General features: G+C 48.2%; 1 protein-coding gene across 1 annotated transcript in view; it reads right to left on the bottom strand.

Annotated features, from left to right (window-relative positions):
* Positions 1-13426, bottom strand: part of FYCO1 (FYVE and coiled-coil domain containing 1) — a 75396-nt gene extending 61970 nt beyond the window's left edge. The window contains exons 1-2 of the mRNA XM_003256970.3: positions 13326-13426; positions 2461-2627 (exon numbers count right to left, since the gene is read on the bottom strand). Of these exons, the coding sequence (XP_003257018.2) occupies positions 2461-2515 (55 nt within the window). The 5' untranslated portion in view covers positions 2516-2627; positions 13326-13426. The remainder of the gene's footprint in view (positions 1-2460; positions 2628-13325) is intronic.
* Between the last annotated feature and the right edge of the window lie 1401 nt (positions 13427-14827).

The raw sequence follows: 14827 nt of genomic DNA, 5'->3' as shown, positions 1-14827 counted from the left end.
AGAGAAATCAGAGCACTTGGCCAAAGATCATGGGTGGCAAACAGCAGAGCTGGAATAAGAATCCTGGTTTTCTCAAGAGCTAACTCCAGAGCCCACCTCTTAACTTCTAAGAGAATTCACCTCCCTGTGTAGAAAAGAGGAAAACCCACCTTTGACTCTCACTTATTGCCTCTGCTGTGGGACAGAGGGACTATTGAGACACTGGATTTGGTTTAGATCCTGGAAAACATTTCCCCAGAGGAGACGGTTGGGATGTGCTTGACAAAACTATCTGCTTCTCTGGCAATTCTTAAATTCCTAACCCCTGCTCCCAAGAACCATGGTTTGAAGCAGACCTTTCCAGGACTGAAGCCAAGCCTAAGATGGCTAAAAATGTAATCAACACTGACCCCTCAGGCAAAGATTAGCAAATAGTGGAGACAGGGTCTTGGGACTGATTCTTACAAGTGACTGTTGTCCAGCTGTACTTTGCTAGAAGTGTCTGCAATGGCTGGCACTGACAGCCAGTGAGCCAGGGGCCTGGGAGAGACAAAGAGCCTTCCTCCTCCACCCTCCTGCCTCCTCAGGCCAGGTAAACACTTGCAACCTGATCTGGGAACTCCTGAAACTTTGAAGGAGTAGACTCTGGACATGAAATATTAAAATTTCAGCTCTAATCTCTGATACTCTAAGTAATATTAGCTTTGCAGGAATTACTATTTGATTCTTTCAATAATCTTGAGAAGTGGGTGTTATCATCAAACACACCTGGCACATGAAGGAAGCAACTGTGCATTGGAAAGGTGAAGGGACTTGTCCAACATTTTCCAGGGTTAAAAGAGAAACCAGAAGCTGAGCACAACCCTGCCTGACTCCAAAGTCTTTGAAACTGCTGTCACCAAGAGGATAAGTGGGCTGCCCTGCAGAGGAGTGAAGGCTGTGTACCACACAAAGATGCCTCAATTAAGGACACTCCACTCTCATGGTAGATGCTGTAGATTTGTATGCTTATTAAGACATTTACCAACAGATGAAAGTGGAGGGTACTGAGAAAGTGGCACCTTTCAAGAATTCCCACCAAAGTGCTCTGTGCCCTATGTAAAGGACATTGAAATCAGCCCAGGATGTTGGGGGTGGCCAGACTCAGCTGGTACATGGGATAGACAATGGTCTAGATCAGAAGCTCTACCTGAGGGTCCCCTATTTCACCCTCTTCCCTCCCAATAAGGACCTCCAGGTCTCAAAGTTATCCTCAAGAACCAGATATTGAAACACAGCAAAGACTGCCTACTTTATGGAGAGACCTCTTAAGGCCAGTGGCAAACTCAGATTTGCACAGACTGGCATTTCACTTTCTCTGCCTCTCTGTGTAGACTTAAAAAAGCATCTAACGTCTTAGCTGAAAGTAGACTAGAGTGGTTAGGAGCATAAACTGGTGCCAGGCTGTTGGTATAGAGAGTGCCTGGTGCACATGAAATGCCATGAAATTGTTAGCTGTCAGAGGCCCAAGGCATGGTAGACACACGATTAAAAGCCTGAGAAAGTGTTTTTTATCTTGTTGACTTTGGAACTTCAGAATGAGAACTGCACTGTGGCCGTGCTAGGCCAATGGCTCCTGGTATGGGAGATAACTGCTTGTGGTGTCCAAGCAGTTAGGAGCCTGGGCCTTTAGTCTGTCAGGAAAGTGTCATAGCAGACTCTGCAGGCATGGAGGAAGTGGTCAGCTTCAGACTGTGTAGTATCAAGTGTCCTAGAGCTCTGAATAGCTTAAAGGTCAGCACTGGTGATGAGTGGGGATGGAAAACTTATAAAAATTCTGACTCCTGAGACAGCATCTGAAAGAGTGAAACTTGGAATTTGCAGCCAAAAAGAAAATAGTCCGTTTCTCCTGAGTCTATCAAGCTTTATCTGCACCTTCCTATGCCTTGCTTTTCTCCAGTGACATAAGGGATACAAGTCATAGCCTCTCTCAGTGGACAATGCTGAGCTCAGGGAAGTCTGGGAGGCAGCAGGCCTGGACCTACAATGCATCCCAGGCAATGGGCCATCCGCCAGCCAGGACCCGGTGGGGCAGCAAAACAAGACAGGTCCTTCCTGCTCAGGGGGAGAAAGAACATTCTTTTCCAAAGAAGCCAACTTCATCAGAGCCCAGAAGTTCGGGATTTAGCCAAAGACTTAACAGGCAGCTTCAAAACACACACATGTGCACTAATGGAAATCAGACCCAGTCCCGGAGCTGGGTGTATGATTTTGTTTACGAACTGGCTTTACAGTCCTCTGAAAGGAAACCAGGCAAGCTTTCCAAGCCTTACACAAGGTGGATATTTGAGACCCAAATATTTCAATATGATTTGACCTGAGGACTCCAATTACTCGTTGTGTGAACAAAAATGAAAGGGTTGAATTTCAACTGGCAACAGCAAAAAGCCCTGCCACAAGTCCCTCAAAACCAAACTCAGTCTGCCCAGCAACCTACCATACCTTGCAAGTCTCGGATGATTCTCTGGAGCTGGCTCTCTGCATTGGTGGAGGCCATGGTGAGTTTGCCTTTCTTGTCTGTGTGTCTCCTGCCTGGGTCCAGAGGAAGGCTCAGAATTTCGGCCCTCGGTGGCTGTCTGCTCAGCAGTGGTCAGACTCCATGGTGGCACCTGCACAGAGGAAGGGGAGGCCATGGAGGAAGCAGACACAGACACAATTTAATGACAATATTAGAGAACTCTGCTCTGGGCGCAAAGGTCGCCCTGTCTGGGTGTATTCCCTCAACAGGAGGGCTTGACCTTTCTGTGTGGGCCTTGTTCTGTGGGCACTCTGGTTTGTTTCTGACCCACTTATATTCAGACACAGTGACCTGGTTTGGGGTTAAACAAGAAATTAGATCAATCATATTGCAGCCTATTCTTTTTGAGCTCGCTGTCCATTCACCTTAGATAGGACTGCCTTACTTTCCTTTAAAAAGCCACCCAGTGGCTCTCTCCATCCCCTTATACCAAAGGCTACATGGAATCAGTACAGCCCAGCTTCAGACAGCTCTGCTAAGCCTAAGGATCCCCATCTCCCCCACACCCAGCCCCACACCCTCTCCACCTTTCTTTCTCTGAAGAATGGTCAGTCTCTAGCCAGGCAGTGCTAGTTGCGGGAGAGGATGAGGACACATACCCTCAGAACTTCTGGACCAAGGAAAGCCGGGCTTGCCTGGCAGGGTCCCCTTCGTCGGGAGGCTTGCAGCCTCCAGCTGCCCAGAGTCCAACTCAGCCTGGGTGTGCAGATGCTGCCTGGCCTTCTCTCCAGAGGCCTGCACAGCCCCTGTACCAGGCAATGGATGTGTCTCTATTTTTAAGTTTGGTTACAGTCCTCTCCCAGCTGGTGAGTCCTGAGTTATCAGCCCTACTTGGGCAGCTGTTGAAGTGATTTAACCGTAGGGCTGAAGGCCAACAGAAGTTAAAGAGATGTGAGCACATTGGAGAGAGGTCTGCACATGCATCTGGAGATCCTACGTCCTTTCAGAACCTCTCATTCTTCCCTTAGATATCCAGTGCAAAGTTGTAATGTTTGCTGGCAAAGTAGATAGCAAGACTAGAGTTGGCTGTGGCGGCAGCCAGCACTAAATGAGGGTCTATTGCGTGCAGGGCTCTGTTACGTGCTTTACACACATGATCACTTTTAATTCTCACAATCACCCTGGTGGAGCAGATAACATCGTCCCTGTTTACAAAGGAGAAAATGATGCTCAGAGGAGTCATGTAACTTGTTTAAGGCCACAGGCCAGTAAGGCAAGGAATCACAGAGACTGAACTCTGGTCAGTCTGATTTCAAACCTGGTGGTTTTTCCAATAAGTCTTACTGACTTTTTAAGACTCAGCCACTGTCACTACAGCAAATGACCAACCACTTCCACCGGCTCGAGGTACTACCATGAACTCCAGCATCTCCCAAGTAATGTGAACACCCTGAGTGTTCTAACACATGCCACCTCTCACTCTCCCACTGCCACCTTGCCCTCATGGCTCCAGGAGTCCAGGCAAGCAGATCCTGGCATGGAAACCACCCCAGCCACAAGCTCCTCCAAATATTTACATAAGGATTCCTGCCTCTGCCCGAGGAGAGGGCCTATCACAGGGCGGAGATAACTAGAGCCTATTTTTAACTAACCAGCCAATGTAGCTGTGACTCAGTGCAAACAAGGCCCAAAGAGGGCTTCTCTGGCTTAGGAGGAAGCAAACAGACACATGCCTGTACCACAGTCCCAGGAATTCATGAGTCCCAGAGAGAAGAGCTTCAGGGGAGCCACAGAGAACCCCCCAAACCTCCCAACAAGTGTTGGCACCCATCCATGAGGGACACCAAACTGAGGATGGGAGTGCTTTATGAGAAGCCTGCCTGCCCATCCCAGGGTGTCTCTCCAGGTCACCAGCTGTACACAGGGCCTGAGCAGGGACCAGCCGGGGCCCTAGAGAGAGCCAGAGAGGATAAGGACCTCCACTATCAACACACAGCTGCCCCAGCACACTCCGTCAAGTGTCTACTACATGCAGGCTGGGGATACAGAGGCACACAAGACACAGCCCAGCCCTGGAAGAGCCTGGCTACCCATCAAGGAGACAGATGGAAAAATATCACATATCCAGATACAGTGGAAGAGGCTCACGTACAGATATGGATAAAAAGTCATGGGCACTCAGTACTGAGAAGATATGAACTATGGGCATACAAAACAACATGGAGGAATCTGAAATGCCCTGTGCTGAGTCAAAGAAGCCTCTCAAACCACCACAACTGTGCAATCCCATTTATATGCTATTCTGGCAAAGGCAAATCATTAGGAGAGAAATCACATCAGTAGCTGCCAGGGTCTAGGGGAGAAGGGAGGGTCTGACTACAAAGGAGCACAGGAAAATATGGGGGGCAATTCTGTTTAGTGCCTTGATCACGGTGATGGTTACATGACTATATGTATTTGACAAACATATACTTGTCACAACTCATATAACTATAAATTATATCTCACAAAAAAGCAGCATTGGGATGAATTTATAAAAAAAAAATGCAATGGGATCTGAGGAAAGGAAAATTTAATTCAGCTTGGGGAAGGAGAGGTGCTAGACACTCTGTGATGGCCAGGCCTAAAAAGTGAACAGGTAGTCACTGGAGAGAGCCAAGAAGAAAAGGATGCTGGGACGGAGGCACACAAGAGTAAAGGCTGTTTCTCTAACTGCATTCCTCTTATTTGGCTGCTGCCAACACAGAGGAGTTTACAGTCTCTGAGGGAAATAATCCTGGAGAAAGACGACTGGAGTGATACTCTGTGAGTCTTTAAATGCAGCCCACTGGGTCTGTGTGTACACTTCTGACCATGTCTGTGGAGAGGGTGGAGCTCGGGAAGGAGGTGATAGCAACAACAGATCCTGAGTAGCTCAACCAGGCTGTGGCCAGGACAATGAAGGAACCGACCAGCTGGATTTTCTGGAAACCAGCCCTAACTGGAGTCTGGCACAAGGGAAACAATGTCTGCAAACCCAAACCAGTATCTTGGCATCATAAGCCTGAACACAAATGGCAACACACTCCTTTAAGACTTCTTGGTGCTTTGGTGACACTGCCCTTGTGTCAACTCAAGGCAGGAGACCTTCTCTGTCTGACCTTGGGAGTGTGCTCTTGGCTGGTGTCAAGTTCCCAGGTCGTGGGGTGAGCTGTTCCCAGCCACTCATTACACAAGCTGATTTTTCAAAGAGCCTGTGTCGCCACCAGCGTAATGAGCCCTAAGAAACTGCCTGCCAGGCCTGTGGGGTGAGGTGGGCTTCCCCACTCTGGCTCTGGGTCATCACCTCACAGGGACTCAGGAAGTAAATCGGAGCTTCCATAGAGAACATGGTCACCATGGGGATGCTATTTTCAGGAACTCAGCATCTTGCCCTCCTTGCTCCTCCGTCTCGGTCTGAGGGCATTACTAACCAACAAAAGGCACAGAATGGGCACGATCACTCTCCAAACATGGCCAACTTCCTTGTGTCTCTAGATAAGCTTGCCCTTTCATTGAGGGAATCACAGACTCCTGGCATGAACCAGCCTGATCCTGACATCTACAACCCATTAGCAAATGGCTCTCCTAACTCAGGAGACACTCAAAGCTCTGTACACACTACCATGGCTGCCTCAGCACCGGCGTAAAGACTCCAGGACTCACACACCTCACAGGGCCCCCAGTGTGCCAATCACCTCATAAACCCACAGTCCTTGTTGCACAACATGTAAAAACCTTCGTTGCTGTCTCTGACAGGCTCTTTCAAATATCAGAGAAATGCATTTTATAAAATCTTTGGAAGCACTGAATTTCCTTGCCAACAACTCAAAATTATGTTTAAGCCTATCCAAAATGTCTGAAAACATCCAATTTTCTGATAAAGAGGAAAAGGGACTCAATGCATTTTTTAAAATTCTTATTTTTCACTTGGTACTACTGTATGAGTTCCTAGTCATGACCTAGATATCGTTTTAGAAGTAAAGGACCTTCTCTGACCTCCAAGTTTTTTCTATACCTGCCCAGATGCCCTAAATGCCTTAAACAATAGCAACAGCAATTTAGTCAAATTAAGATACAAAGATGCTGACTGACTCATGTAAACTTATTTATGCTATGGTGCAAGTGACTAATACTCATAATACTGCCCAGAAACTGGCTCAGGCAGCATCTGAGTAGTCACACAAGGAAAGAAGAATCATCAGGGGAGGAGGTTGGAGGCGTGGAAATCAACCTTTCTCCACCTTCAAAATTTTGCTCCCAACACAATAGCTAAGGGCTGACCCAGAGAGGACACCTTACAGTTGGATTCCTCCCCCAGTCCCAAATAAGGAGGAACCTACCAGTTGTAAAGTCTCCCCTGACCAAGAAAGAATATTAAGGACAAGGACAGTTAAAAAGGCAGAAAAGCCTTTCTGGAAGAGTCCATTGCCTAGGCCTGGTTCAGCACACCCAACGGCATCTATCTAGTTACCACCTACAGAAAGGGAGGCACTTGGCTGGTACCTGCAGCTTCGAAGGCCTGGAGGTCCTGCTGGCCCAGGGGCTGGAACAATCAGTGGGCACGCAGACTGCCCTTCCCAGAGCTTCAAGAGGGTGGCTAGGAGAGTGCTCCGAAGTTTGCCAGAGGCCAGCTCAGAGGCAGGCATTTCAGCACATGTGAACAAAGACTCATTAGGTGACCCAACCCCTTGGACCTATGATTAAAGTGTTAATCCACTGCATGCCTGGGTCATCTTTCCCAAACACTCCTTCTTGCTTGTCATCTTCTCTCTTTCTTAAAGGGAATGAGAACTTGAGGCTTTGCCATGGCTTCTTGAACCTTCTCTTGGTCCCCTCCCCTCCACCAACAATAGCAGGTTCCTTGGTTGCTCTCCCAGAACACATACAAAACAGCCCCTATTCCAGTCCATGGACCCCAGGAAGCAGGACTTAGAGGGCTCTGAGGGGTTGCTTTTGGATCTGGGGAAGCCAAATCTTTTTTTAGTGAGGTGGGCAGTTGCTCAAGGGAGGAGCCACACCTCTCTACTTGAGGCTGTGGGGCTGAGAAAATATCCAAGAGGTGACAATGACAGGCATGAGAATCTGGACAATCTCTGGAACAACTGCATCAATAATTGAGAACTCAACTGGTGCATCCACTCCTGCTCCAAAGAATACAGGCCCAACCTAGGTGGGGAAAAACTACAGATCTCCAAAATTACATGCTCTGGGACCTCTCCTGACTGAAGTGTCAAGGGGGCCAATCCAGCTAGTTATAAACTAAGAACTGAATCTCTGATAGAATATGACATAGCCACAAAACCCGGCCTTGAGGAAGCAGCAGGCAACTTCTGTGTGCTAACAAACTGCCAGCCAGGTAAAAGGTATTTTTTGGCAGCCCGATTAAGAGGCAAGCCTGAACCAGGAGCCCGGGCTATAGCTGTGAAAAGGGGCAGTGGGTGGAGCTCTGACCTTTAAGGAACTCAGGCTCAGCAGGAGAAATAGATAACATATACCCCAATAAAAACTAGTAAGAAGGAGCACTTGAGGCCTGGTAAGTGCTTTGATAAGAACAAGTGAACATACAAGGTACCACACTGTACTCCGCTCATGATTCTCAGCCCTCACTGCAGAGTCTCACATTATGCTTCTGTGGCTTCTGGGGCCATTTGTCACAATGGTAATTTTTTGTTGAATCTCTATTCTTTCCACTTGTGTGTAAACTTCATTGCTGTTCACGATTTCCCCTAGCACAGTTCTGGCACATGGAGAGCCCTCAATAAATTACTGCTGAATGAATGACTGAATTAGACAAAACAAAACACATAGATCCTTGCTCCACCAACCAAACTAAATTTTGAGGCATAGAAATGTACCAAGATGTAAATACTACTAATCTTTCAATGGTGGCAACATGAGCACTTTTTTTTTGAGATGGAGTCTCGCTCTGTTGCCAGGCTGGAGTGCAGTGGCGTGATCTCGGCTCAACTGCAACCTCCCCCTCCCAGGTTCAAGTGATTTCCCCTGCCTCAGCCTCCTGAGTAGCTGAGACTACAGGTGCACGCCACCACGACTGGCAATTTTTTTTTTAATGTATTTTAGTAGAGACGGGGTTTCACTATGTTGGCTGGGATGGTCTCGATCTCCTGACCTCATGATCCACCCGCCTCGGCCTCCCAAAGTGCTGGGATTACAGGCACGAGCCACTGAGCCCGGCCATCATAAGCACATTTTTTTTTAAAAATTCTATTTCTCGGATTTTCAATTTTCCTTTATTAAGCATACATTACTTGTATGTTGACTAAAATAATGCACTTAAAACACCATGTAGAATTTGTGAACATTATGTTGTAATTATTGTAAAAATATTGTGAGCTATTATTCCCAGAGTGAATAGAATAATATAATTCAGGGATAGATGAAGTGTGTCTACTCCACACTGCCTACCTAGCCTCTCTTTATAAACGGACCTCTGGGGTCCTGAGAGCTCAGGTGACTGCTGTCAGACGGGTACAAATCTCTTAACCCAGCTTGTGAGGCCCTTTACAGATGGGCTGCCTGACCTCGATAGGGATAGGCCCATCTTCTTGTCTCTCCTCCTTCCCTTTCTCCCCTCTGCCTATGTTCAAGCCTCCCTGCGATGCCCTTCTGTGGCTGGGCCCTGCCTCCGGGGTTTGGATGCTCTGCTCCCTCTGCCAGGGCCATGCCCTGCCCAGCTGATGCTCCCTACACCTTCCTCTGGCCAGCTGCTCCAGTCTCTCTGGGTTTGGTGTGGACAGGAGGAAGTGTGAACCACAGTTCGGTTCCCAAGGAAGCCTTACTCACAGCCTCCTTCACCCCATCCTGGGAAATGAAAAGCACCGCCACCCTCACAAACAACCCTGCTAACCCAAACCTCCTGTCAGGGGGTGAATTGTGCACCCCACCCCATCACATTCCGATGCTGAAGCCCTAACCCTCTGACCTCAGAATGTGACTGCGTTTGAAGACAGGGCCTTTGAAGAGGTAATGAAGATTAAATGAGGCCATGAGAGTGGGCCCAAATCCAACTGGACTGGTGAGTTTATAAGGGGAATTCTGGACACACACAAGAGATACCAGGGATGCAGGAGCACAGAGGAAAAGCCATGTGAGGCCACGGCAAGAAGGTGGCTGTCTGAGAGCCAAGCAGAGAGGCCTCAGGAGAAGCCAACCTGCCAATGGCTTGATCTGGGACTTCCAGCCTCCAGAACTGTGAGAAAGTACATTTCTGTTGCTTAAGCCGCTCAGTCTGTGGTATTTTGTTATGGCAGCCCTAGCACAAACACACCTCCCAAGGCCCTTGTTACTCCATCTGACACCATCAACAAGACAACCTGGGGAGAGGAGGTGCTGGTGGGCCTAGATTCTGTTGCACTTCTTGGGGAGAAGCATGACAACAGCAGTGCCAGCCTGGGTGCAGAGAGGCAGGGGGGTGGGGCCATGCCGCAGATGGGAGGGGCAAGCAGGACCCAGGATGGCTCTGAAGCTGGAGTTGGAGCAATGAGCAAGATATTTTCTTCTCTCTTACCAGTGGTAGCCAAGTTTTGTCAAATTGGACCCTATTTAGATTTTGGAATCAGACTAGTTACATGAACTTTCCATTATGTATTATGCAACAAATAATGCAACAAAGATCATGCCGTGGTTGGGTGAGACCTAAGGTATATTTAGCTTACTCAACTATTTTTAGGCACTCTCTGTCCTGGGGAAGTCATTTGACCTCTTCCTACCTTTCTTTTTTCAGATGCAATGTTGAGAGGTAAACTTCCTTCATGTGAATTAATTAAGAATCGCAACCCTTGAAGGAGGTGGGAAAGGAGGGTAACAGACATTCTCAGTGGCTAAGTCTTCTAAGTGTCCCCTCCCTGCTCCTGACCAAGTCTACAGATACCCTGGAAAAAGCATCTGGGGCTGCAGAGTTAACTTCAGGAAATTCCTTCCAGCTCCATTTTAAACCACTGTTTCTGATTCGGCTGTCCAGCCCTATCCTGGACTTCACATAGGGATTCTTCTCTTGGCCTTGCCCCCTGCATACTAATGGTTTTCTTGGGATGCTCTTTTGGTCCAAGCTTTTATTCTGTATGCTAAGGACTTCCCCTAACTCAGGTTCCTGGGACTGGCCTAGGGTACAGTACTCTAGATTTCTGAGGTAGTTGGCCAGATCAGCCCTTGGGTCCCAGCCACAGGGCCACAATACTATACCCAAACCACAGATTCTCCTTAAGTCTTTCATCAGAACCACACTGATGTACACATCCTCCAAATGGCATCCGGCCTAATAAGAAACAGGCCCTTGGTGCCTTTCAAATGCCACAGAGACCCAAGTGAACAGGAAGGACCACTGGAGGTTAGTAAAACCAACAGGCTGACTGGCTCCAATGTGAGAAAAGGGATAAAACTGCTCTTGCCCAACTGAGCACAGCTTCTGCCATCCTCCTCTTCTCAAAGACATGGGGCCCATTTGCTCCAAAGCAATGGCTCTTATTATGGGGGTAGTACAGGTATTTCAGCCATTTTTGTGATGTATCAACCAACAGCAAGAAGGTAAACAGTATTTCCATAGGTAGAACCACAGAAACATTCCAATTCCCACCCTATTGATTTATTTAATTGCTCAAATAGAGGCTCTTATACCAATAAAGAGTTCTTATTTTCTTGAAATTGGCATTGAGATCACAAACAAAATACTGTTTATCTTTTGACTAAGACAAGAACATGGCAGTCACGACGTGAGCAGATGTTGCCCTGATCATAATGGACTCATCTGTGCTCACAAGTTGCCTCTGTAATCACAGGCACCAGTTAATGACCCTTACCTGCTGCCTAGGGCTGCTTGCAGTGAACGTGGCTCCTAACTCTGGGTGCCTACCAGTGATTTCCACCATAAGACCACAGCTAGACAACACACTTCCTCTGCCTCATGTTTAAAGACATTCTAGTCTTGAGTCACCAAAGCTGTGTCTTTGGAATCTTCAGTAAACAAAAGTTACCTATCAGCTAAACATCTCCCCTAAAGGGAAGCAGGGTGGGTGGGGGTGAGGGGGCTGCCATTTCTTGCGTACCTACTTTGTATTCTTGAGTCAGCAGCCCACAGCCTCGGTGACCAATATGGGTCAAAGCTACCAGCTGCTCTGATCTTGCTCTGTTATGGGTGATTCCTCTCATCACAAACATCTATGGGGGCCATCCCCCTCAGAAAGGACCAGGTTAAAAACTTGACTCCTGAAATTATACTGGTGCTCCAAACCCAGCCCCAAGGGGCAAAGGTCATCCAAACAACAGCTAAAGGATCACTGCCTGAGACTGTTACCAATCTCTAAAGTAACTGCACAAAAAAAATCAAAGTAAAATATTAAGAATCGAGCATACGGATATTCACCATACAATCCTTTCAGTGATTCTCTATGTTTATTTTTCTAATAAAATATTAAAAACAATTTAAAAGGTAAATGAAGTGCTACACAAAGATAGTCACTTTGAACATAAACAGATAAACTTTATTTCCTAAAGCAAGAGCCTTTAGGAGAGATCCTATTAATCAAAGGAGGCTGAGATCCATCACTGTGACAATTAGCTCTTATTTCCAGGGTGATAATAACTACGGTGCACAACTAGTATGGGGCATTCAATGCTTTCAGAACAGTGGCTGTCACAGAAGGGAGGGTCAAGTGGAGCTCACTCAACAGTGGTCCACTTCAGAAGGTGGGAACTACTGAAAGCAGAAAACCCTGGCATGATAGCTCCAGCTCCCCACCCCTCCCCCACACCAGCCCCCAACACCCTCCAGCCGCATTAGGCAGATGGCAGGAGAATTAAGCTTGCTGCCAGAGACCACAAGGCCTGCAGGGGCAGGAGAACCAGTGAGCAGATTAAGCCCTGGATCCTCTGCCCCCCCCAAAAGCCCCTGACCCATTTCTCTGTTGGGAAAGGAAACTGCTGTGGTAAGACAAGCAGAGGGGCTGAGAGGCTCTGGCCAACACAGGCAGTTTCAACAAGTGTTCTATTTTTTTTTCTGGAGAGGACACCCAATGGGAACGGTGAAGAGTGACAGGGACATCAGAGAATACATGTGCTTTAACAGGGGGCCACGCGGTTAACGCGTCAACCACATGTGCTTTTCTTACAAAAAATAAAATTCCGCCATCCTCCCCGCTCCCCGCCCCACCCCCGCCAGGTTTCAACAGCACGGACTCCAGTCCAGTGCAGTGCCGCCACACCAGAGACAACAGGTGTTTCGGGAAAAGACCCCTGAGGGCTATCTCGAGACCCTGCGCATGGGCACAAGGGGCAGTGGATAGTGAATAGGCCTTGGCCAAAGGATGGGCCGGGAAGAAAGAAGCTTCCCCTCCTGGGAAGAGGGGAGAGATCCGAGCACCAGCGGAGTCTTGCAAAGTGAAGGTCTGGGCTGTCCCGGCCCAACTGGGCCAGAAACTAAACTTCCTAAAGACCACGCAGGCAGGAACTCTGGGGCCTGCCCCATCCTGTGCTAAGGCTTCCAGGCTTGTTCTGAGATGCCGCAAGGTGGGCTTCTTTCCCTTGCGGCCCCTCGGCCGTCCGGGGTCTTGGAACTGGTGTTTGGGGTCTGTCTTTCTAACCGACCAAGAGAGGCAGGCTGGGTGCCTGGGCCGGCTTCCACCGGCCCGAGGTGCTTCCCGGCCCGCTGGGTAAGGACGGAGGGGGGCTCGGGCAGGGTCTGAGGGAGACCTGGGATGGGCGGGGACTGTAAGGGCAACAGGTGACAAGCGGCGCCCTGAGCGAAGCTCTCGGCTCCGGGATCGTGAGTGACCCAGGTGCCCCCAGAGTCCAGCCGGTCTCCCGCGGCACTTACGCGCTCGTGGGTCCACAGCCGGGCAGAACCGAAACTTTCTGGGGCCAAGCGGAAGAGGACGAGACCGCGGTGCCGACGGCCATGACGTGCACACCAGGCGGCTGGAGGGGGCGGACTACAACTCCCGGCGTGCTCCCCGGGGCTGAGGCCTACAACTCCCATCGGACTCCCGGGGCTCCGACTACAACTCCCGGCGACTTCGCAGGGCGGGGGTTAACTGCTCCCACCGCCCAGTCCCCGGACCGCACGTCCCACCCCCGACCCAAGCTTGCCCCAGGTTAACCCTTGCAACCCCGGAGGGCCACAAATCAAATGTCTGGGATCTTGACAACAACACTGTTCTTGAGCTACATTTGGAGGGCTAAGGAGCACTCCAAATGTAGCTAGTTTGAGTGGAATCGTGCACGTGCTCTAAGTGTGAAATACACCTACGTACCAGAGTCCGAAGAATATTAACTAGCTCATTAATTTTTAGTGATTGCATGTTAAAATGATAATATTTTGATATATTGGGAAATAGAAAAACATGTATTGGTGGGCCTAATTTCCCATCTTTTAATCCGCCTTATTTCTTAGTATCAGGGTCTTACTTAAAATCAGTGCTCAAAAACTACGTGTTTATGACCTACCACCCCTAACTTTGGCCCCAACCTCAGCCCAACTTCTGTTTATAAGATGGGTGTTGCAAAGCACTCTGGAACTGAATACGATAGAACAAATGCATTCAATCAATGTCCACTATGGGCACAGTAGAAAAGAGGAATGCTACATGGGGACTTTGGCTTGTAACTGACTGCATTCCTTAGCTGTGGCTGGCTATCCTTTACTCTCTGCCCTAGTTCTCATCATTTAAGCCAGAAACAGCTCTCTCCCTTGTAGGACCTAGCTCGTGGTATCCAGTCAGGAACCGTGGTGGCCCAACATTCTAAATTGAGGAAGCAGGGTGTTGTCTGGGTAGAATAATACAGAAAGAAAATCAATTTCTTAGTCGATTTTAGGCTATGACATCTCATTAGCCATCTAATTTTATAAATTAGATGTAGCTAAAACAGTGAGTTAGATGGATGGATGGAGTAGTCAGTTTGGGGGTGGGATTGGGCGGAGGTACATGAATAGAAGTGATTTCCACTCTTGTTAACAGAAAGGAGAACAGAAAGAAAACGGGGAGAGTGAGAAGATGACAAAGAGAAAAGTAATCAATATAGTGGTCTAAGAGAAATCATTGTTCCAACCACTATCTGAACAGCTTCATGCACTATTAAGGATGAGAGAGATTTTAATGTTGGTCATCTTGTCCAATATCCTTGTTTGAAACTGTATGGGAAAAAAAAAAAAACCTCCCTCAAACCGTGTTTTTCCTCTACTCTTACACAACTACAATCATCAACACAGGAGAATACTTTGGTGACCAGATATGTGTGGGGTTTTCCCCACACACTGAGCAGCAGACCGCACCTGGGTGTCCTCCAATTCAATTCCGACACTATCTACGTGTAGTATCA

This window comes from Nomascus leucogenys, chromosome 4 (assembly GCF_006542625.1).
Source record: "Nomascus leucogenys isolate Asia chromosome 4, Asia_NLE_v1, whole genome shotgun sequence".
Taxonomy (NCBI): Eukaryota; Metazoa; Chordata; class Mammalia; order Primates; family Hylobatidae; genus Nomascus; species Nomascus leucogenys.
The sequence above is the reverse complement of the archived record's forward strand: the minus strand, read 5'-3'. Positions and strand labels throughout refer to the sequence as shown.